Source organism: Lutjanus erythropterus, chromosome 3 (assembly GCF_056507025.1).
Source record: "Lutjanus erythropterus isolate fLutEry1 chromosome 3, fLutEry1.hap2, whole genome shotgun sequence".
Lineage (NCBI taxonomy): Eukaryota > Metazoa > Chordata > Actinopteri > Lutjaniformes > Lutjanidae > Lutjanus > Lutjanus erythropterus.
In genome coordinates this window covers 5,143,455-5,166,231 of record NC_139319.1, presented here as the reverse complement: position 1 = coordinate 5,166,231, position 22,777 = coordinate 5,143,455, and the positions used below count along the sequence as shown (strand labels likewise).

Sequence of the window (22,777 nt, the reverse complement as noted above, 5' to 3'; positions counted from 1 at the left end):
TTGAGGTAGTATTTTTCAGTAATATACTTTGAATGTAAATGGTGCCAAAGTGCATAAAAAACAAAATATTGCTTGCTTACAGGTAAAACAGAACGGAGGTCCAGGCTAATCCCGGATTGTCAACAATTTCAAGAAAAAGCCTCTGATGCTGCATTTATTAACCATGTTTGTTATGCATTTTCTTGCAGATATGTCTCACATGAATATGGTCTAGTGTTGTAGTTTGTATGGTGTGTCTGTTTGCTCTTATCCCACACAAAAACTCCAAGTTGCTTTCTTTGAAAACAACTGAAATGCTTTTATTGTCACTGCAGGTCATGTTACACCTTCACACAAGACGGACATGATTTTCTTGGTGCACCAAAAAATCCTTTGAGGCCTGAGCCCATATTCACAGTCACTCTCAGAAAGGCCGTGACCACACTGGGATGTGAAATTAATGACCTTCTTGCTGAGAGGCAAAAGTGCCAACCACTGTTCCACTGTGCCGCCCTGACAGATTCAAATCATCACTGCTTTATCTGTATCTTTATAATATGTTTACTTTCATTCGTGCCTTTACTTGTTGAGTTTATATCTTTTTATCTATCTGTCTTGTCTGGTTTTGTTTTCTTTTGTTAAGCACTTTGTAACATTGTCAAGAAAAGTTCTCTATGAATTAAATTTTCATTATTAGTAGTAGTAGCTTATGAATACTGCAGCATGTCTACCATCATTCTCTTCCAGACTGCTTGTGAAGTTGGAGGAGACAGTCCGGGGTCTTCTTCTTGCTAGTGGGCCTCTGTCTTTACTACAGGGTGAGCTGTAGACTTCGCCCTTCTTGTTCTAGTCTGTCGCATCTCTCTAGAACTTCCTTATCTTTTCTTGTTTGAGACTCATTGAGTATTTCATGAGGTCTGCATTTAATTTTTCTTCAACTTGTACAGTGTACAACAGTATGATCTGAGTGTTTATCTTTCACATCTTGTGGTGCTTGTCTGGTACTTCTCGTCATCTCCTCAGTGGGCCAGGAAGTTTTGAATCATTAGACCCCAGTGGATGAATTCTTTTTCACCATCAGTCCAATAAGGTTCTGAGCTCAGCTGGAGTCTGGTTTCTTTTTCCCAGCAGGTGTTTGAGGTCTTTGTAGGTCTTGTTAAGATCAATGTGAGGTGACTCTCCACCAGGTAAATCATCCATCAATGATGTGCTTGTGAAGTATTCTTGAGTCTCTTGGTTAAATTCAATTCATCAAAGGTCCAACATGGAGAGATAGCTGTGGAGTCCCGGTGCTTGTGGAAATCAAAAAATGCTTGGGTAGGAGCACTTCCTGGACTCTGGATGCAGTGCAAAGCTCCTGAGGGAACAGGTTTGGATGCTTTGATCATACAGTACAGCACAGCCTCAGCAAGAAGAGGGCTTGGAGGCAGTGGAACCTCCCAAGGCATGATGCAAAAGGACACAGACATCAAAAAGGCCACTTCATCATCCAGAGAAGGCCACTCAAAGTCTTTCAAATCTGGGCACTTGTTCTCATCAGTGTACCCTGTAAACAACACGGTATCAGCAAGAATCCTTCACTTGAAAGCATCTCTTGTGATAGGCAGCTTGGAGGAAGGGGAACCTCCCATGGCATAAAGTTGACAGACAGGGACATCAAATTCATCATCCAGAGAAGGAAACCTAATGTCTTTCAGATCCGGGAATCTCTTCTCATGAGGGTCCCAAAACAGTATCAGCAGGTGTCGGGCTCAGTGACAGTGGAAAGCACTCACCAAGAGAAAACACACAGTTGCAGTGTTCCCTTCATGGACGTGGTATAGTGGCTGCAACCTGCACACTCTACAAAAATAGCGTCAGCAACAGATTTTAACATCAAATGGATAACAAAAGGCTATTAGACAGACTAGTTCATTCATTTTTAGAATTGCGATTGAGAAAATTAAATAACGTTAAGCACTGAGCGATAAAAGTGTTTCTACATGTAGCACAATAAAACACTGATATTCTAACTTATAGTTGAAGTCCATCAACCAACTTAAACTGTAAACTGGTTGGCTCAGCTGACAGGACAACTGAGATAAGATCTGGAAAGATGAAACCAGGAGGACATGGTTGTAGTACAAGCTTTTAACAAGGTGCAACGAGTAATATCTGGCTGGACGTAAACAGTACCCAGAACCAAATATGGGAGCTTTTAGCCGAGGGTAGGTCTTTTAAACATCCACACTATAACCTTCTGTTTTCACTGCAGGAGACCCAGACACGTTTTTCACTCTTCATCTTATGCAACAGAAACAGCGTTTTCATGAATAAACTGTACATTTGTGCACATGTTCATGAAAAATAGCCGAGGAATATTCACACATATTGAGCAAAAACTGCACACTGCAGAGAAAGTTTGGCTGTTAAGTTGCTGCTGGATGCTTAAGTGTGGCCTGAATGAGGTTGGTCTCGCTCACCTGATGCTGACATGACGTTTTGCATGAAATCCAAACTATTTTGCATGAAATCCTTGAGTTTTAGTAAACTCCTGAAGTGTGTAGATAGGTTAGTCTTCTTTAACAACACCTCTCTAGTTGTCTACAGACATGTCCTTTAACTATCATAGGTTCAAATCTCCAAGTGGAGAATGTGGTGGTAGCAGGAGGACTGTGATTTCCTCCACTACTCATGCCTCTGTTACAAAATAATATTTTAGCAATTATCCCCCCAAACTTGTCAGACTGTTAATCTTTAAAGTCATCAGTGTCATGTCCGCTGCTCTAAAAATGTCATTTTCCTAACCTGGCCAGACCGTGTTAAACTCTGCTTACAGGTCTTGCTTTTAACGACTCATTGCTTGGAGGAGTTGCAGCATGTTGCCACTAGAGGTCAGTGTGACCACATTCACAAACAACATCCTGCTCTGGGACACTGAACAATAATTAATGATTTAATAATTCAAGTATGTTATTTTCTGTTTTAGGTGAACGTTTTTTCACACTTAAGACTTGAGGTTTTAGTCCAACCTTCTCTGTCCAAAAGTGATTTCACATTAATCAAATTTAACCATGATGCAAGTGTCTGTGAGCTGAACAACTATCAATAATAGTTGTTATCTACTCACCCTCATATTTACTGAAGTTCGGATTTAGTTTTTTAGTCCACAAAACACTTCAGTCATTTTTTTCTGTTTGCAAACTGGTCACCATTCACTTAAATTATTTGGAAGATTCTGCAACACTGTTTTCCTGTGAAACTCCAGCAGTGTTTTGTGGACTAAAAGAACTAAACCAGACTTTCAGTCAGCATGAGGGTGAGCAGATAAATGAGATAAAAATTTATAAAAGAAGATTTATAAAAAATAAATAAATAAATAAATTGAGACAGCTGAAGATTTTGAAAGTGTTATTTAAAAACTGACAAATAAAACCAAAACTATTTGCATGATTATGCCACTCAAAGGGATAGTTCAGACAAAATAAAAATTCAGTCACTATCAGTCATTTGAAAACTGGTCACCATTCACCTTAATTGTTTGGGAGATTCTGCAATGCTGTTTGATTCAATTACACTCAGTACTCAAGTATGATTTTAAAAGTAACTAAACAGATTACATAGAGAAGTGCAAACTTAAGTACAAGTAAAACTACATACTTGAAAATCTACTCATAAAAATACAAGTGGCCCCCCAAAAAAACAATTAATTACAGTAATTTTAGTATTTGTAATTAGTTACTTCCACCCATTCAAAACACCACATGGACTTGTTAACTAAATTAAAAGGGATTTTCACTGGAGGAAGTCTTTAATGTCTTTATTAATGAGTGCAGTTTTAACAGACATTTTCAAGGTCTTCATATTCCCTATTTTTGACATTCTTTTATAAGGAACTGGTTACAGGAAGAATGTAATTATAACACTCCTAATTTAAGTCAAAATAGCACTGAAAGTATTTTTGATAACATCATAACAAACCGGAAATTTAAAAATGAATTTTAAAAAATATATTCCTGGTAATAATCCTAATTTCTAGTCAACATAACTGTAATCTGACTATGTCTTTTTTCTGTAGGTGTAATGGAATACAGTTCCTCATTATGTAATCACATCACATGTAATCCCTTAGTCCTCAATCCTGTTTGTTAATGTTTTTGTTTGTTATTTGGGCGAACTGAACCTTTAACATCGGTTGTTGCCTGTCAGACAGAACTGAGGGCATAAAGGTCGTGTTATCCTAATGGGACGGATGACATTGCGGAAGGGCTATTCCTGTATCCTGACCCCTCCCCTTCACAACAACACACCGGGAGTCAGGAAAAGCTTCTCCATCAACAGGAGCGGAGTCAACAGGCGGATCAGAAACCACCGCAGGTCCGAGCAGCGCGTCTCTCCGCAGACATGGCCCAGGCGAACATCTCGGTGACGGAGAGCCAGTTCAGGTGCCCCGTGTGCCTGGACATCCTGAAGGACCCGGTGTCCACCCCCTGCGGACACACCTACTGCATGTCGTGCATCAACAACTACTGGGACCAGGCGGAATCGGGCCAGTTCAGCTGCCCTCAGTGCCGGGAGTCGTTCAGCCCTCGGCCGGTGCTGCGGAGGAACACGGTGCTCGCCGAGGTCGTCGACAAACTCAAGCTGAGCGAGATGGTCGCGGCTCCGGAGCTGTACCTCGGGGGAGTCGGGGACGTGCCGTGCGACTTCTGCCCCGCGGAGAGCAAGCTGAGGGCGGTCAAGTCGTGCCTGGTTTGCCTGGCGTCCTTCTGCGAGCTCCACGTCCTGCCGCACCGGGAGGTCGGTACGCTGCGGCGGCACAAGCTGGTGACCGCGGTGGAGTGTCTGGCGGAGCGGCTGTGCGCGCAGCACCGGCTGGGTCTGGAGCCCGCGGGGGGCGGCTCTGAGGCGGAGGCCGCGGTGGAGTGGAGCGGGGACTGCCTGCTGTGCGAGGCGGACCAGGAGGAAGCGCACAATGTGGACGCCCAGAGAGCCAGGAGACAGGTAGACACACCTGAGGCTCCATTAGATAGTGTGAATTTATGGATGATACTCCTTTAAGTTTTGTTATAGAAGGAATTTAGAGCAAGTGTTCTCCAAAGTCTTTATAGGCGTTTTGGAAAACCCCTTAGTGATTGCCCACTTGCCCGGGGCAAGTAAAATGCCACTTTTGGCTAGTAAATCTGGACCAGGCAAGTGAAAAACTATTGAATAGAGATGCACAATAAATATCAGGACTGATAAATTGTAGTCTGATATTGATCTGTCCAGATATATTGGTCTACATTTCTATCAGTGTTTATTACACAGCTTGATTCTGATTGGTCAGTTACAGCATTCTGTTACATCTGTATAACAGACTGTTGCTATGGACACAGTTCTGATCATTGACTCTGCAGCAATAAAATCTTTGTTTAATCACTAAAATCAAATTAATATTTTTTGTTTTCAAATCAAATAACCATGCAATAAGCTGAATAATGTACAGTGAGCAGGACGTTATTGTGAAATAAACCTCCTCAGGATGATTCAGGTACTTCCTGTCAGGATTTATTTCACAATAATGACCTGCTCACTGTACATTATCCTTCGAATTTATGAATTATTGATCTGAAGTTTTTTTTTAATGTACTTTACTAGAACAAACTATTTAAAATTTGAAGGGTCAGAGCTGTTTTTCGTTTTTGTTGTCATAGTGATGTCAGTTAGATTTAGGGAACTGCATTCCATTGCAGTTTTAAAAAAGACATTGTCAGATTACAGTTACATTAGTACAAACAGGCATTATAATGAGGATTACAATTTTATAAGACAGTGTGTACATTACAACACCACCATCAAACAAACACCACCCCTAACCCACTGTTGTTCTGACATTTAATGGACCAAATAAACTAATCGACTAACTGTGTACTCTGTTGATCCATGTGAATCCTTCAAGAACCAGACATGACCAAAACACTAATTTAATTCCATCGAATCTATTCTAATCCAATAATTTAGTGTTCATCTGAGCCCATCTGCCATCATGTCAAACCACATTTCTATCATGAACTGAAATAAACAGACATCCGCTCTCTTCCTTTGTTTGCTATTTAGATTTTTTTGCTTAAGATCCATGATAAACAGAGCACTAACATTCATTGTTTATCTGCACTAATAATTGTAGCATTTGTGCGCTTGCAATAAAACCCATAATTCTTATAAACTGGAAAGTTAGAAAAGCAAATAGTTTTAGCTTAAATGAACAGTTGGAGGACTTTCTCAACCTTAAAAGCATAGAAGAAGCTGCATCAGTTGTATTTCTTTATATATATATATACAAGGCCATTGCTGGATGTGGAATACTCACTTTTGGACCCAACCATCTGTCTGTTCCTGTATATTAGGGCTGCATGATATTTGCTCCAGCTGATGAGCAGCTTCTTAATCACTTTCACCTTTGACTGACTGTTGGTTCACTGTTGACCGAGCAGTGCGAGGATATAACTTTGCCATTATTTTTTGGATTGAAGAAAAACGGTGCTTACAGCAGCATTACGCTGAGGTGATTTCAAAAAGGGGTATAATCATAGATGCATTATTAGACAGGAGAGTTGAAGTAAGGGCAGGAAAGGGGGGTGGAGCAAAGGGCAAAGGACTGCAGCTGGGAGTCAAACCCACAGCTGCTGCAGAGGACTCACAGCCTCAGTACATGGAGCAAACACTCTACCAGCTGATCCACCAGGCCACCGAGACTTGAATTCAAGAGAAGAGAAAGTGAAAGTTCACAAGATAAATACATACATCAAGAACTACACTAAGAATCTGTGCTCAATATAAAACGCTCCTCCTAAATGCCTGAACGTCTCTCTCTGTCTTATTGGTTAATAATTGTCTCATAATTGTGTCCGTCAGCTGCAGCTCCAGGAGTGTCAGAGGATAATCCAGGAGAGGACACGAAGTGGAGAGAGAGAGTTGGAGGAGTTTCAACAAAGCTTGGAGTCTCTCAAGGTGACACACACATACACACACACACACACACTTACACACACACACACACACACACATTTTAACCAGAGAAAATAGGTTGGAGGTGCATGAAACCTGGCTGAAATAGAGCCAGGGTGAGCGATCATCGTCCTTTAGGAAAACTGAAGCAATCAGCTGTTCGTTCGCTCGTGTGCATCGCCTCCAGTTAGGAAGTGGTGTGAACAGCTGTGCGCTTTAACGTTGCTGTGGTCATAAGTTGCTTAGCGGATGAATTTTGAACGGTGATTAAACTTGAGCACAACTACACGTGCATTAAACAGTTTTAACGCACACCTGCCGGCCAATCAGAAAAGAGCGTTCACCCAGACCATGGTAGAAACATTATTAATAGCAGTACTTAAGTTGTATAGCACTTTCATGCATACAATATAACTCAAAGTGCTTTACATCAAATTGTATATAAAACACTTTTGAACAAATAAATTACCTGGCAGTAAATTTCAATAAAAGCAACTTTAAAGAAGCAAATCTTAAGATGTTTCTTCCAGAAGTTAAGACAAGCTGCATGGCGGATATTTATGGTCAGCTTATTCCACAGTTTTGGTCCATAATAAGAGAAGGCGGTCTCTCCGTGCTGTTTTGTCTTAACTGCTGATACATTTAATTCTGTAGCGTTCGATTTGCTAATGCAGCGGTTAGGAATACAGTGGGAGAGACAGACAGCTTAATGTGGAGACACTGAACCTTTCAGAGCCTCGTAAACCAGTGATAAAAACTTAAAATCAATTCTGAAGGAGTCAGGAAGCCAGTGTTAAAACAGCACTGAGATGGACAACAAGAACACCGACACGTGAACGGATCATTGTGCGTCAAGAACCTGTCGTAACCTGTATTGTGGGCTAGCAGCTAATTGTTTCTTACAGTAAATTAGCTTTAATAATCAGATTCTGACTTTGACCATTTTAGTGTTCTTACATTCATGACTCTCACTGTTACAACTGCCCCCTGTGCCTGCGTCAAAGTTGTAATAAGGGGCGTGTTCGCTGTTTTGTTTCTTATAAATTCTAAACAAACCATCAGTTAGTGTGTAATTCTTGCATAACTCTCGATGCGACATCGGGGTTTAGCATTTAAAGCCCCTGTTCTGGTGCCTTAAATCAAGCGCTCCTTATCTGCAGGAACTGTTTGTTCTAACCAAATCACAGTGATCTCTATTCTGATGGAAGGACTTGTGCATTTGAATCAAGCTATTATAAGCTGTTATAGTCAGTCATTATGCCCATTACACGTCTAACTGACACATATGAGAAGGACCCATTAATGCTGAAAGGTTTTGGAGCAACACAGGCTGTCATCCAGAGAAGTCCCTGCTTATTTCAGCAAGACAATGTCGAGATGCATTCTGCATGTGTTACAACGGCGTGGGTTTGTTGTAAAAGAGTTCAGGTACCAGGCTGACCCGCCTGCAGTCCAGACCTGTCTGCTATTGAAAGTGCGTGGTGCTTTATGAAGACAACAGAGACCCTGGACTGTTGAGCAGCTGAAGTCGTATATCAAGCAAGAATGAAGATGAATTTCACTGTCAGAATTTCAACAATTAGTGTCCTCAGTTCACAAACGCTGACTGAGTGTTGTTAAAGGAAAAGGTGATGATTCATAGTGGTAAACATGCTCCTGTTCCAACTTTTTAAAAACGTGTTGCAGGCATCAAATTCAGAATGAGTGTATATTTAAAAAAAACATAAAATATCTTGTCTTTTTACTTAATTCAATTAAAGAACGGTTGAAAAGTTTTTGCAAATCATTTCTTGCAGTTTTTATTTTTATTTTACACAACTTTTTTGGAACTGGTGTTGTGGTGTATGAGGATACTCAGGTGTTTTGCCTCTGACTGACTGTGACTCCACTTAGAATTTAGTGTTTTTAGACATCACATATAACTCCTCATTTAATTTCAAGTAGTTACACACATACATTTGAAATCTCTGTTGTGGTGCAATGAATCAAGCACTCCCTATCCATAAACCGTCTGGTCAATTTGTTCATTTTGAGCCGACTGTGATTAACCGTGATCTCTTGTGAAAGATCGCATAATTTGATCGAAAGATTTGTGCGTTTGAATAAAGTTATTAAGATTTTGTCATTTATTATTAGTCATTATGAAGTTATCATACAGTCTTAAGTATAGCATGAGACTAAAGACAGTATTTTCCAAGCAATGGATTAATAATTCTGGTCAGTGATTGTGATCTCAATAATATCATTACATGGCTTTGTAAAATACTTGTTTCTGATTGGTCAATAACAACATTCTAAGTTACTATGAAGACCAGACGGTTACTATGGAGCAATAAAGGCAATTTTAAATCCATAAATCCATTCTTTCATTTAAATCGATAAATATTTTGCGTTGAATTATCCTTTTTTTTTTTTTGTAAGTAACATTGTAATGCATAAACTTTTCTTACATAAACTAAAACAAAGTTCTTTACGTGTTTGAAACAGGATTAAAACATGTTATGAATGAGGCAAAAACAGTCTGACAATAAAAATAATACTAGGTGTAATTAATATTTTTGAAAAGATGGTGGTTTTAAAAAGCTGTTGTTGATTTTTGTAATCCTCAGATCCTCAGACGGGGCTTCCAGAGCTGAGGGTGAAGTACAGTGTGTATATATGTGCACAGTGCTATTTTATGGTATGTGCTATGTAAAGCACATGAGATAAAGAGTTACATAAATAGACTTGACAGGAACAACACACACAGCCTCCCCAGTAACATCAGTCTCACACACTCACCTCGATCTATCTCTCCCTCTCTCTCCGTCTCTCTCACACACACACACACACACACACACACACACACACACACACACACACACACACACACACACACACACACACACACATACACACACTCCGCCTCACAGGAGCTGTTGTATCAGTTTCCACTGCAAAGCTAATTTAAGTTCCAGTTTCTATGCCACTCCTTTCAGTCCTCCAGGAAAGCCTTTTCTTCACCCTCCCCTGAGCATCTCCATCCATCGCGCCTGTAGCTGCTCTCGCTCGCTGGAAATCCGCCTTATCGGCTCATTAAAACATGGAACTGAAATCAGCCTTTTATCAGATGCTGGATATCAGTTTCTTTTCTGCATCTTATCCACTGCTCAGATGGCTCTTTCCTCACCGCAGCTACATGAAATTACAACCTGCATCTGCACTGAGGCGTTTGCACTTTATTTGATTGGTAGTTTTGTTTTTTGTTGGTTTATTTCTTTTTCCATAGAGGGTTATATTGTTCCAGGATGCTCTAAATGCATTTTCTGAGAGTTTATAATAAGAGGTTCCCGCACTTTTGTCAGATCAAGAACCATAAGAGAAATTTGGTGTCTCCCCCAGGATGAATAAAAAATACATCATAAGTTTTCATAATATCTACATCATTTATAAACTCCTAATAAAGAATACAACAAACCATGAATTTAAGATCAAAAGTATCGAGGTGTCAAGGATTTTTCAATACCACGTTTAAAATCAATATATTACTCACATTTGACAGTATCAGAAGTACCAAAGCTATTAAAAAAGATCTAAGAGCTCATTCAGTATTCAGTTCACTTAGTTCAGTTCAGCCTTTATTGTCCTGCCTGTAGTTTGGATTGAAGGAGATTAAAATTCTGGTAACGTGACAACTCTGCATGTAGCAATGGCCCACATTTCCCATTATGCCCACTGCTGGACTGAGAAGTTTTCATAAGTTGCTGAGTTTCTGAGCCAGCAGTGGCCGTTTGGAAAATTTTGACATATGACCCAAACCGAGTGACTGTGGTCCCCGGGCCGTATTAGAGTTTTGTTTCTCTGTTGAAAGTCATTAAAGGGTGGATGTAAATGAGAGCCGATGACCAGTTATACGTACCAAACAGAGGGAATTAGAAATGCAGACTTGTCTCTAATACAAACCTGCTTCAAATAAAGGCCTGGGGTACCACGTGAGGAGATACGGTATGGATTTTAAAATTTAAGGGCTAGAAAAAAATGGCTCTTTCTTTGTTTTTATGATAAATTAGGTCGCTATTAAAGATTCACCATTTCTTAGAAAGTGTTTCCTAGAAGTTTGAATCCTCTGCTTCATTTGCTCTGCTCTTGAGCCACTCATGTGTGCTGCCGTCTGTGTTTGTGTTTCAGGTGTCGGCCTCGGCTGTTTTGGAGGACAGCGAAGCTCTGTTTGCAGACATGGCACTGCGCCTGGAGAAAACCAAGGCAGAGGTGAGGAGCACCGATTAAAAGTATCAGCTGTAACATTACCTGCCGGAGTGATAGTATTAATAGCGGGGATTCTCTTAGAAACTGATATAGTGCCAGGAGTGTTTAGATAAGTAGTAATATGAGGAGGTTAATATGAACTGTAGCTTTTAAATTCTGGAAATGCTAACAAAATAATCATAACACAACTTTATGCTTTTTACCCATAGTTCTGTCCTTGGGAAAAGTCCAAAGTGTAATTTGGCCACAGTCAGCGAACAATGGGCCTCATGCAAGAACATTTTTGTAGTCTTGTCTTAAATTTCTCGTCTTTTATTCATATGGACGGCTCATACAGACACGCCACATCAGAGTCAGCAAACTCCAAATTATCCACCTGTGCATGTATGAGTGCTCATGCCCCAGTAATACCATGAAGGCTCCACATGTCAGGAAATGTTCATTCGTGAAAATGGCATCAAAAAGAAAAAAGAAAAACTTTACAAGTTTGGAATTTTGACGTCCTGCTTTCAGAGATCCATAAAAGAAAATCTGTTGGTTTAACAGCGTCAATATAAATAGAGATGAAATAGAGAAGAAATGTCTTGATATGAAAATTACTTCAGAAGTGAAAAAAACAACTCGCCACAATAATAAGTGGTGGATGACTGGAGCGAGAAGAGAGGGTTAAAGGGAAGTTTTCATCACAGAGGACAGAATAAATGAAGATGTTCGCCTAGACAGAGATTTCATAAACCTGCATGTGCAGATATACGACAAACACACCTGACAGCAGGTCATAATAGATCATCCAATGATTGACAAGAGGCTTTACATGCAAATTTACAGTCAAACAGGATAATGTCAACATTATGAAGTGAAATTTAATTTTCAAACTCAAAATATCTTCAAATGAATGAAATATACATTAGTGGAAAAGTTTGGAATTTGGTTCATTAGTGGCAGTGCACTAAAACTTTAAAAGGCTCAGCACACCCCCACGTACACTTGTGGTTCTGTCAGGCTCTTTGGATCAGAACGTCTACTTGTGTGCTGCAGGTCCGAGCGAGGCTGGAGGCGAAGGAACGAGCGGTGGTCGGGAGGGCTGAGCGAGACATAGAGATGCTGGAGAAAGACCTGGAGGAGCTGAGGAGGAGAGACGAGGAGATCGGTCAGCTTCTGCACACCGAGGACAGCGCACATTTCTTACAGGTGAGGTGGAGAAGGAGGATATGAGGGGATGCGATGTGAATAAAGAGAGAGCAACAAGAAAACAACATTACGTACAACTAAGCAAAAACGTAACAGAGAGAACCTCCAGAGAAACCGAGAACGTACAGCTCAGTTTGGAGGTTATTCTTAGGCTAAATTGTTGGAAATACTGAATCATAACTCAAATACAGCTGAAAAAGCTTTACATTTAGTCACTCCTGGTTATTGAGTGAAATTAATGTGATTATTTCAGGTTCTAGAGTGAGATAATTACTGGTTTAAAAGGCAGAGCTGAGTACGGAGAGGAAGTGGGTTTTAAATTAACAGCAGGAAGTCTAAACTGAAAAAACTAGGCTACATCAAGCTAGCAGCACACATCAGGACACTTTTAGCTCTCTGTCTTAAGAGTTTCGCTCCATTAAAGACAAGTAACACATTAGCAGTGGAGGAAAATACATTTACTTAAGTACTGTACTCACACGCAGTTTTGAAATATTTTTCTTTTCATTTTATGCAACTTTATACTACTACTTAGTTCAGAGGGACAGATGGCACTTTTTACTTCCCTATTTATCTGACAGCCACCTTTCAAATTAAAGGTACCATGTGAAACAATTGACATGTAAGAATCACTTGTATTTCCAATATGTGAGTGGATTGTAATGTAACTTAAAAAAAAATGAGACTTTCACTGTAGCCTAACAGCCTGTGAACTGATTTTTATGTAAAGAAATGTTTGGCAAGATTTTATGCCTTAAAGTTGTAGTACAGCTGAAGATATGACAGGAAAGGTGGAGAGAGAGAGTGTGGGGACATGCAGGAAAGGACCGCAGGCAGGAGTCAAACCTACAGCAGCTGTAGAGGACTCACTGCCTCAGTACAATGGGGCAAACGCTCAACCCTAACCCCGTAACCCCTAACCCAACCCTAACCCTACCAGGCCACCAATTACATGGGTTTTTACTGCAGTTTTAAATACTGTGCCACCTGAGGGGGTCAAAGGTCACAGGCATCCAGTGTTGGTTTTCAGCCTTGCTCCTTCTGTGCAGAGATTTCTCTGGATTCTCTAAATCTTGTAAATCAGCGCATCATGTTTTTAGTTACGTTTTACACAGCAACACAACTTTTTTGGAATTGAGGTTGTACGTATATAGGGGCCATTTTTCGGCAAAATGAGTAGTTTCACTTTTGGATACTTTAAGTGCATGTAGCTGATTATACTTTTGTACTTTGACTTAAGTAAGGTTTTGAAAGTAGGGCTGTTAACCATCATGGTAATTCTACTTTTTCCAACACTGCACATGAGCAGCTCGTGCATTTCATATTCACCCTTTACTTCTAATGCATCCTGGAGGCCATCGGAACTCACCAGAGCGCGTATAAGAAATGCCAAGAGAGAATAGTCTGTCCATTAAGGAGGAAGGAGGACGGAGGGACGAGAGGGGAGAATGAGTCAGCAGCGACCAGTGGAAAAAGACCTGCACACGCTTGAGTGCTATTTTCAAATTCAATTGTACAAGGAATTAAGGGAGGGCGGGCTGCAGATGCAACGCCAGCCTGTATTTTCCACTGTCTCTCTTTAACGACCCAGGCGGCTCCTCTGCTATGCGTCCCTCTGGCCACCGGTCGGCACTCCAGAGCCCTCAGCCTGCCCACAGAGGCCTTCAGCGGCGCCAGGAGAGCGTTGTGTCACCTCCGCAGCCGAATGGAGGAGGTCTGCAGGGAGGAGGTGGACAAGATCAGCCGCGCAGGTACGGCAGATGACCTCCAGGCAGGAAGACAGTCATTATATGAATGAATATAATGAACAGTTTGCAAACACACATGCAGACACCTGCTCTGAGTGCTAATTTAAAGTTTAATCACATCCCATTTAAACATTGCAAATGTTCGGCATGGATAAAGTAGATTGAAGTATGTGCTCAGTTTTATACTAATTTTCCGTTTCTTTTTCAGTTAATGAGAACTACGTGTCTGGTGCAGAGTGTGTAAAAGGTAAGCATAAGAAACATGATACACAATCGCACACACACACACCCTCTGTGACGGTGTCAGGTCTGAGCTGACCCATTTTTACCAGGCTGCGGGTTTTGACATGACATTTAACACTGCGAGGGACAGTTGGACGTGTTAATTATTCACACTGAGGAGGACAGGACGATGTACTGGTACAACCCACTCTGGCTCATATCCAGCTCTGCTCCGTTCCAATCAGTTCAGTTTAGTTTCATTGGAAGAAATCAGATTCTGTCCGACTATTTAGATTTAAATTAATAAGTTTAGTCATTTTCACCATGTTATATTTAAGTAAGAGTAAACTACAGTAGAAGAAGACAGGAGTACTAGGATGGAAGCTGAGTGAGGTACTGCTGTGGACAGGGTCAGCAGTAAAATGTATTTTATCCACTTAAAAAGAAGGTCCACTCAAATATTCAATATTAGTATAAGTGTACTCTATATCTGGAATATTTTCATAGTGTCACCTTGCTGTCAGACAGCCTTTTCTGACAGGAAACCACCATTATGTAAGTAAAATAGAGCTCTCTCCAAAGCAACCAAAGTTTCTGGTCCACCACTGCCTCGATCGGGTAGTTTGTTTGAGTTATTGTGTGACTTAAGTGTTTTAAAAGTTTTGTTAAGTTTCACCAAAGTCACACAGTGACACAAACAAAACCACCTGATTGAGGCAGCGGTAGACCAGCAACTCCTGTGTCCTGTGAGGTAAAATTACAGTTTTTCCCTGAGGAGTTTGGTTGATTTGCGGAGCGCAATTTTTGGCTTGTATAACTGCGTTTTCCCCTCGGAAAAAGCTGTCTGACAACGAGGTAAAGGGGTGAAAATATTCAAAATGTAGCGTAAACAAGTACTGTTTTATTCGGGTGGAGCTTTTTTTGAAGTAGCTAAAGTTCGCTTTGCTGCCGACCCTGCCAACAGCTGAACACTGCTTAGCTTCTGAGCTGCTTTGCCAAACTAGGGGTGGGCCGACCTCCATCTACTGTAGCTAATACACTGACTATCAATGAGTACGTCATACAACCCCACAAAGAATAATAAACTTTAAAACAGTAACATTTATTTCCAAAAAGCTTTGTCCAGGTAATGAAATTGAAAACACAGCTGCGTCTGTGGATGTTCTAACCGGGACATTATTTTGATATTATTACTATTGTTGAGTTTTTAAAAAAGTATATATATATATGAAATACAATTCATATCCACTGTATTGGGAAGGTGGCAGAAATCTGAGTGTGGAGAACTCCAAACCGCAGCAAACACAACCAACACTGTCTGCAGGGCAGCATGGGGGTAAGTGTCTAAATGTGGGTGATTCTGATCATTTTTGGTGAACTGACCCTTTAACTCACACAAACAGCTGATTTCTGCTTTACTAACATGCTAACTAGCCGGCAGGCTAATTTAGCCAATGTGTCATTCAGAGGAAAAGTTCAGCATTTTGGGAAACATGTATTTGCATCTGGCCTTGAGAAAGATGTTGAATGAATATTGATACCAGGTACAGTGTCAAATATGGAGCCGTTTGGCCAGATGGTGGCGCTATAACACCCAGCTTTACATGTTGACCTGTAACGTTTGAGCAGCAAGTCTCAGAAACATACATGACAGCATGATGAACTACACAGGAAGGAAACTGTCTGTGTGTCTCGAGAACCGTGCATTAAATCGACCTCACACTTGACTTATATAACTCTTGGCTTGGTGTGTTGCTGAGGATTTTGATTTCACTACCGCTCTAACTGGTGCCTCTTCTCCATGGCAACAGCAACCAAAAGTCCTGTGCCTCTGTGCTTCGAGGATATTATTTGATTGATTGATTAAGTCGTCAATCTTGCCAAGTAATTCAGCTGTAAGACTAACAAATATGTTTCCCAAAACGCTGAATTATTCTTTTGATTAAAAAAAAAAAAGTGACAACGTGTAGGATTTGGATATTTCGAACATGAGATAAATGGGCTACAAGCAACACATAAACCTGAGACTGTCTAATTTTTACAGAAACAAACCTGCATGCCAATAAAATATCTTAAAGGACCAGTGTGAAGAATTTAGTGCAGATTACAAACATGCATGCACAAATGCTTGGCAAGGTTTGTTCATTAACAAGGCGTGATTACAAAATACAGAATTAATCACATTTATTGGATTTATGACATCATTATTACTGTGATTTTTCTTTCCTGTTTTTCCAATCATGCAGATTTTGTGCATACTCTCATTTCTGTCTCTTTTTCCCACTTTTTATGTCACTTCTTATCTTTTCTTTCTGTCTTTTCCAATCTCTTACTATCATACAATTTCTACTATTTAATTCATTTATTCCATTCCATATATTTCTATAATCTGGACAAAAGTATTAAACACCACTTTCTCTTTGTGTTTTTGTCTCATGTGTCCCTTATCAGCAGTGCCGGTGTCGTTCCCTCTGACCTCTTTGTCTCTGCAGCCGGCTGATCAGAGGATGAGGGCAGTTTTCCTCAGGTGTAAGTACCAACATCTATCCTCCATCCACTAAAACTCCCCACCTCTTAAAAACTTCTTTTCCTTCTTCTTCCTTTCCTCTCCGTATCATCTCTCCTCTCTTTCTTTGACCGTCTTTTCCGTCTCCTTTTCCATCCTTTCCTTTGTCTTCTCTCCATGCTTCTGGTTGAACAGATAAGAAAGGGTCCTGCTGTGAAATCTGAGAGCCCAATCTGGCTCCTCATCAATGATGGATGGCAATCATACTGTGTTTATGTATTTATGACATCCAGGTCTGTCATTAAGACCGGTGTCCTGTCCTGGCAGAAACAAGTCAGCAGACACAATGACAGCGTACTATCACCTTGTTAGCCATAAATAAATAATCTGGTCGGTGGAGGATTAAAGCCAGATGTGTCATTTGTCCCACCTTTGCCAAAATGTCACTGGGTAGCTTCTTGGCCAGGCTGCGCCCGACTCGAGACTGAAACTCTGGAAACACTGCGAGAGTAACAGAGTAGAGACGAAAATATATTTGAGGTCAGGAACTGTAATGTCTGCAACATTATTGATTTCAGGCAAGATCAACAATGATTTCAAGTACGCTCACTCCCACTTCTGTCATTAGTTTCAGTTGCAGGTTTGTGGTCATAAAATAAAAAGTCAGTAGGATCTCTGGGAAACATTTAAGTTCCTGGCAATCCATCCAATGGCTGTTGAGATATTTCGGTGGTGGACCTGCAGAGAGACCAACATTACCATCCCTGTAGAGGCATGCTGATAGTGTGGATCTAAATAATGAAAAATGACAATAACATGTTTCCGAAGCCCAAGGCTGCACCATAAAGCAGTAAAAGGCAGGCACTTTCAAATGAGATGTTGGAATGCGTGACTATTTAAAATATACCGGTTGGTCAAGTCGATTTTGTTTATGTAGCCCAAAATCTTTGTTTGAAAAAAACAGAATTTGTGGCTGTAAATGCATCTGTGAAATTTCTGCTCTGGCTCTGTCCGTGGTGCTGAAGTAGCACATGGACTTGAAATAGCAACTTTTTCTCTGAGCGTAACCTTTCTTTCAGCTTTCTCTTCTTGCTAGTTGCAGCTGAGCAAAACTAATTCACAAATCACCATCTTTGTATCCTTAGACTGCCAGTTGTGATTAGGAAACGAAAAGTTGATTGTCAAAGTTGTCAACTAATTTGGTCTGTCAACTGATCGACTAAACGACTGATAATCTCATTAATACATTAGGTTCCCCAAGAGCTAGCTGCCACCTAAATGATCTACTTCTGCAGTCTGCAACAACCAAACACCTTTAAATTTCAGGAGTTGAGATTCTAGTTGCATAAGTTGCTGCAAATCAAAGCAAGAAATTTGGCTGCAGAGTTTTCAAAAACATGCCACTGTGAAAATACCTGCACAGCTACTTTTCCAATCTGGATGTTCACCTCTAAACTTTTGGGAGCTCTCTGACCAACCTGATCAACATCCTGTCAGTCTCTCTTGCAGAATACCATGGTTATCCTGTTTGGGGTTGCAAAAATCTCAATTCCTGCCTCTTTGTTTCTTCTCATTGTTTCCCCTCCAGTTTCAAGTCGCCTGTCCTTGGACCCTGACACAGCCCACCCCACTCTGGTTCTCCTGGAGGGGCCCCAGGGTGCCCACTGTGGCGAGGAGCCCCAGTCGTACCCGCCTCACCCGCAGCGCTTTGATTCAGTGGCCCAGGTCTTGTGCAGGGAGGGCCAGTTCGGCGGTGCCAGCTACTGGGAGGTGGAGTGGAGGGGCGGAGGGTGGGTCGACATCGGCGTCACCTACCGAGGTATCGGACGCAAAGGCGGCGGAAAACCCTGCCTGCTGGGTCGCAACGAGAACTCTTGGCGGCTGAGGTGCACGCACGCTGGATACGCTGCCTGGCACGACAACCGCAAGACCACGGTGGCCGCGCCGCCCTGCCCCAGGATCGGCGTGTTCCTGGAACGCCAGAAAGGAACGTTGTCCTTCTACAGCGTGTCGGACACAGTGGTGCTCCTGCACACCTTTCGCTGCCCGTTCTCTCAGCCGCTGTACCCGGCCTTCCGCCTGGACCTGGACTCCACCCTGCTCATCTGCCCCCATGAGGCAGGCAATGGAAACACAACTTAACCCCGACCCCTCCTCTTACAAGATCTGTCATTTAAATACTGCAGGAAAGGGCTCTTCACTCTGCTTATGAATATATGAACACTAAAAAATGAAGTGGTTGCTGGTTCAGAAACATCATCAGGAAGAAGCATCACAGTCAGGAGCACTTTTCTTTTTCCATACGTGTTCTTTCATAGTCTTCTGTAAGTTTATGTCTTGACAAAAACTGATTTTTCTTTGTCATTTTTCAAAAAATCTCTCTGATTGTAAATACTCCTGTAGATCACTGTCAGGCTGAGCTGTAAAACATATTTGCTTTTTTTTGCAGTGCATATTATGACTCATCATAGTGGGAAAAGCATCCAGGTAGCCAAATTATGCATGTTTCCATGAACTGGTTTGGAGAACATAGCGAGCTGTTTCTCTGCAGGTTGCAGGAGCTCCACAGGAGCACAAGACGAGTGCGGCATTGTGAATTTACAACAACAAAGCCCACTGCTCTGAAAACACGCACTCTGGACTCCTGCCAGTCTCCATTAACATTTAGTTCGGTTTAACCTGTGCAAACATCTACTCCTTCTACAAGATCATTCATGATTTCTTATGGCTCATTAACAGACTTATTCGGTAGACATTTGGCATTAATTTGACCTCTAATTTTCGTGAAAACGGGCAAACAAAAAGTCATTCCAACCCGGGACAGAAATGTCAAAAGAGGACATTGCAGCTCAAAGAAAAAGAAGCAAAATCACCCACCTTGGCCATCTACAAGAGAAGAATAGAGAAAAAAAAACTTTTTAAACTTTTTTTTTTGCAGAATTTTTGTCATTTCCATCAACATAAATTCATTGATGAAAACTTGGCTAGCATTATGGTGAACTAGCATGAAAAATATCAGGACGCTGAAACTGAAAACTGCTAAATACAGCCATCATTCATTTTATTATTTATATTATTATCACCTGTGCTTTTCCTACTGTGACATGTCAAAATATCTACTGTGGAAAAGGCCTAGTCAGCACAAAGGTTTTTTTAGGTGTGTGTGGGATAGTAGGTTTTAGTCTGAATCAACTAGACGGAGATACTAAAAAGTATTCACCCCGATTTGTGCTCAACATTGTTTCATGTATTTGTACATTTGTGGGATTTTTTTGGTATGTTGTTTTTTTTTTTATGTAACTCCCTACACTGTCTGAATATTTAGTACCTGTGACTACTTGAACACCTGCAGCAAAAGATTTTTCTGTTTCAACCTCACTGCCATGTGACATTGGAAACCTCACTCAGCTTTTCATAATGAATGAATGAATGTTACCTGAAAAGTGACCTCGGCTTCACCGTTCGACAAATTGAAGGCCATATTTGTAGCATCTCTGTCATACGTTTTTAGGCTCGAGGTACTTTAATTTTCTTTCATGTGGGTGAGTTTTTGTGCACATCACGTCACAGGTCTGTCTTAAAAGTTGGCGTGTGAGACTCCTGCATATAAATGAACGTCTGTTAGGTTTAAGACTTTTTCAAACAGATCCACTCTGTGCTGTTTAAACCTATGACTGTCAGCTAAATTCCTCTGTGTATTGAGATTTTATCTGGTGTCTGTAGCAACATTCCCGCTCTGATGAACCGGTAGTGATGATGGCGACAGGCATACATCATTAGCACGTGTTGACGGTGTTTCTGTAATTACTCTCACTGCCAGAAGGGAAAGACAAAAGTTCCTTGCTGCAAGTTTAAAGTAGAATACCATAAATTAAAGACATTGTTCAACAGCAGCCAGTTAGCTTAGCTTAGCACAAAGACTGTTGAAAGGTAACAACTGTTTCCAGGCTCTGTGCTAAGCTAAGCTAACCAGCTGCTTCATGTTTACGGAACAAATAGAAGAGTGGTCCTGTCATCTGTCTCTTGGCAAGAAAGTATAATTCCCAAATGTTGAATTGGGCGTGGCTGCGTTCATCTACGATCATTTTAAACAATGCTTGCGATTCCACCAGAGGCACTGAAGCGGCTCTCCGCTCTGCAGAGAATATGCACCGAGGCTAGTTTTGAGGGACGCTGCATAAAAGCTGCACAGTCATGGAAGTCAGTCATAGAAACAGCACAGAGAATCTGGTCGTGTATCAAAATAAAACGCCCTTTTGCAGGCTCCCAGCAAAAACACATGGACGAAAAAGAATTAAAAGGCAGAGTCAGTAGGATTTGTCTGAGCTGTTCATGAACACATCAGGACGTCAAATACCAACGTTTTGGGTGGGTGAAAAAATAAGGCTCCTGGTGAGGCGGGGGGCCGCGCGGACGACGAATCAAAATCATGAATCAGTGGAATCAAAGCCTGCCAATATGATTTTTTTTAATCTATTTAATAACATCTTAACAATATATGACTACATATATTGAAGTGACGTTCTAAAAACACATGTACACACCACCATTTCCGTGCTCTTCGCTATGCTGATGCTGTGTCAAGTCGCACAAGCCACCACAACCCAGCAATAACTCTGTGAGCTCTGGTGAATGATTTAAACTATAATTACTGTCATCACAACACTGTCCAGATTAAATATGTTTATCAGAGACATGTGCTTTGCATGCTTCCAGAACATATCCAATCATATTTAATCAAGTCCAGTCTTAATATTACCTCATATCCACTCAGTCAAGGTTAGATTTGAGAACAAACTTAAACTTAAATCTCCCACTGCTTCCTCTGACTCCTGTTTCCTTCTAGAAACAGTTTGATTGTAGCATTATAAAGGACAAGGATCCACTTTAAGCTCTACTTTAAGCACGATTTGTGCTGCAGAGCGAGTGAATGGATGCCATACTGTAGCCGCAGCTCTTCTTGGATTCTGACGTTGTTCTCTGCCTCATTGAAGTTTTGTGTTTTGAATGGTGCTATTCCAGAGGATTGTCATCACTTGACCGAGAGCACTGTGTGAGGCCTTTAAACCAAACTGTTTGTGAAATGGATGAACTATTTTAATTCCAAAGACACAGAAACATCATACAAGTGCATATAATATAATTATTACCTTTGTGAAACATTTTCCAGGTCATGTATAAAACTAGACAACAAATATATGAGCTTAGTTAAAACAGTAGTAATAGACGATGTATTACACACATTACTGACAGAAAACCTAAAAGGTATTACATCTGTGCTACTCAATACCTTAGAAGAGCATTTCTAAGGTAGCATTTCTGGAAAATGATCTTTCTGAATTTGCCAACCTGATCTTATCTTATCAATCCAAAGCCATGAAGTGCATTATTCCACAAACTGTACCATGAACTCAACTGTCCCTGCTGGTCTGTAAATTTTTTTTTTGTTTTCTCGTAGCGTTGTCTCCACCTGTTGACTCACTGCGCATCGATTACCGTTCTTTGACGTGGCTGTAAAATACCGTATGTTGTAATTGTCTGAGTGTTGCTTTTTCCAAGATGAGTTCATTCCACCTCGGCTCGCAATAAACTTGATCCGCGGAGGTCTGAAGCAGCAGTCTGAGGCTGTTTTGTGTTGTGAACTGACAACGTTAGAACATTTAATGATTATCCTTCTCATAAAAATGCCTTAACTGCTCCCAAAAATAAGACAGAAAGCATAGGAGGGTGCTGTTGCTTTTGAAACTTGTGTACACAACAACAACAATAACAATAATGATATTTGATTAATACCAGATTTGGTAATCAATTAGTCATTTAAGTCTTTTATTATGGACATGGAGTGACTTAAAAAAGAATAAATCTGCAGAAGAATAAGAAAATAAATGTGGAAATATAGAGAGGAATAACTAAAAGA

General features: G+C 40.8%; 1 protein-coding gene across 3 annotated transcripts; it reads left to right on the top strand.

The window, feature by feature from the left end:
• Nucleotides 1-3,964: 3,964 nt before the first annotated feature.
• LOC146329507 (E3 ubiquitin/ISG15 ligase TRIM25-like) lies at nt 3,965-19,353 on the top strand. 3 transcript variants are annotated; one of them, XM_084714778.1, is made up of 9 exons: nt 3,965-4,962; nt 6,856-6,951; nt 11,116-11,196; nt 12,232-12,384; nt 13,976-14,135; nt 14,341-14,379; nt 15,616-15,690; nt 16,809-16,883; nt 18,449-19,353. In XM_084714778.1, the coding sequence occupies exons 1-9, from the start codon at nt 4,363-4,365 to the stop codon at nt 19,000-19,002; spliced, it is 1,833 nt and encodes a 610-aa protein (XP_084570904.1). In that variant the 5' UTR covers nt 3,965-4,362; the 3' UTR covers nt 19,003-19,353. The 3 variants fall into 3 exon arrangements, with proteins under 3 accessions (XP_084570904.1, XP_084570903.1, XP_084570906.1); XM_084714777.1 differs by having other exon boundaries at nt 16,806-16,883; XM_084714780.1 differs by lacking the exon at nt 15,616-15,690 and having other exon boundaries at nt 16,806-16,883.
• The last annotated feature ends 3,424 nt before the right edge of the window (nt 19,354-22,777 follow it).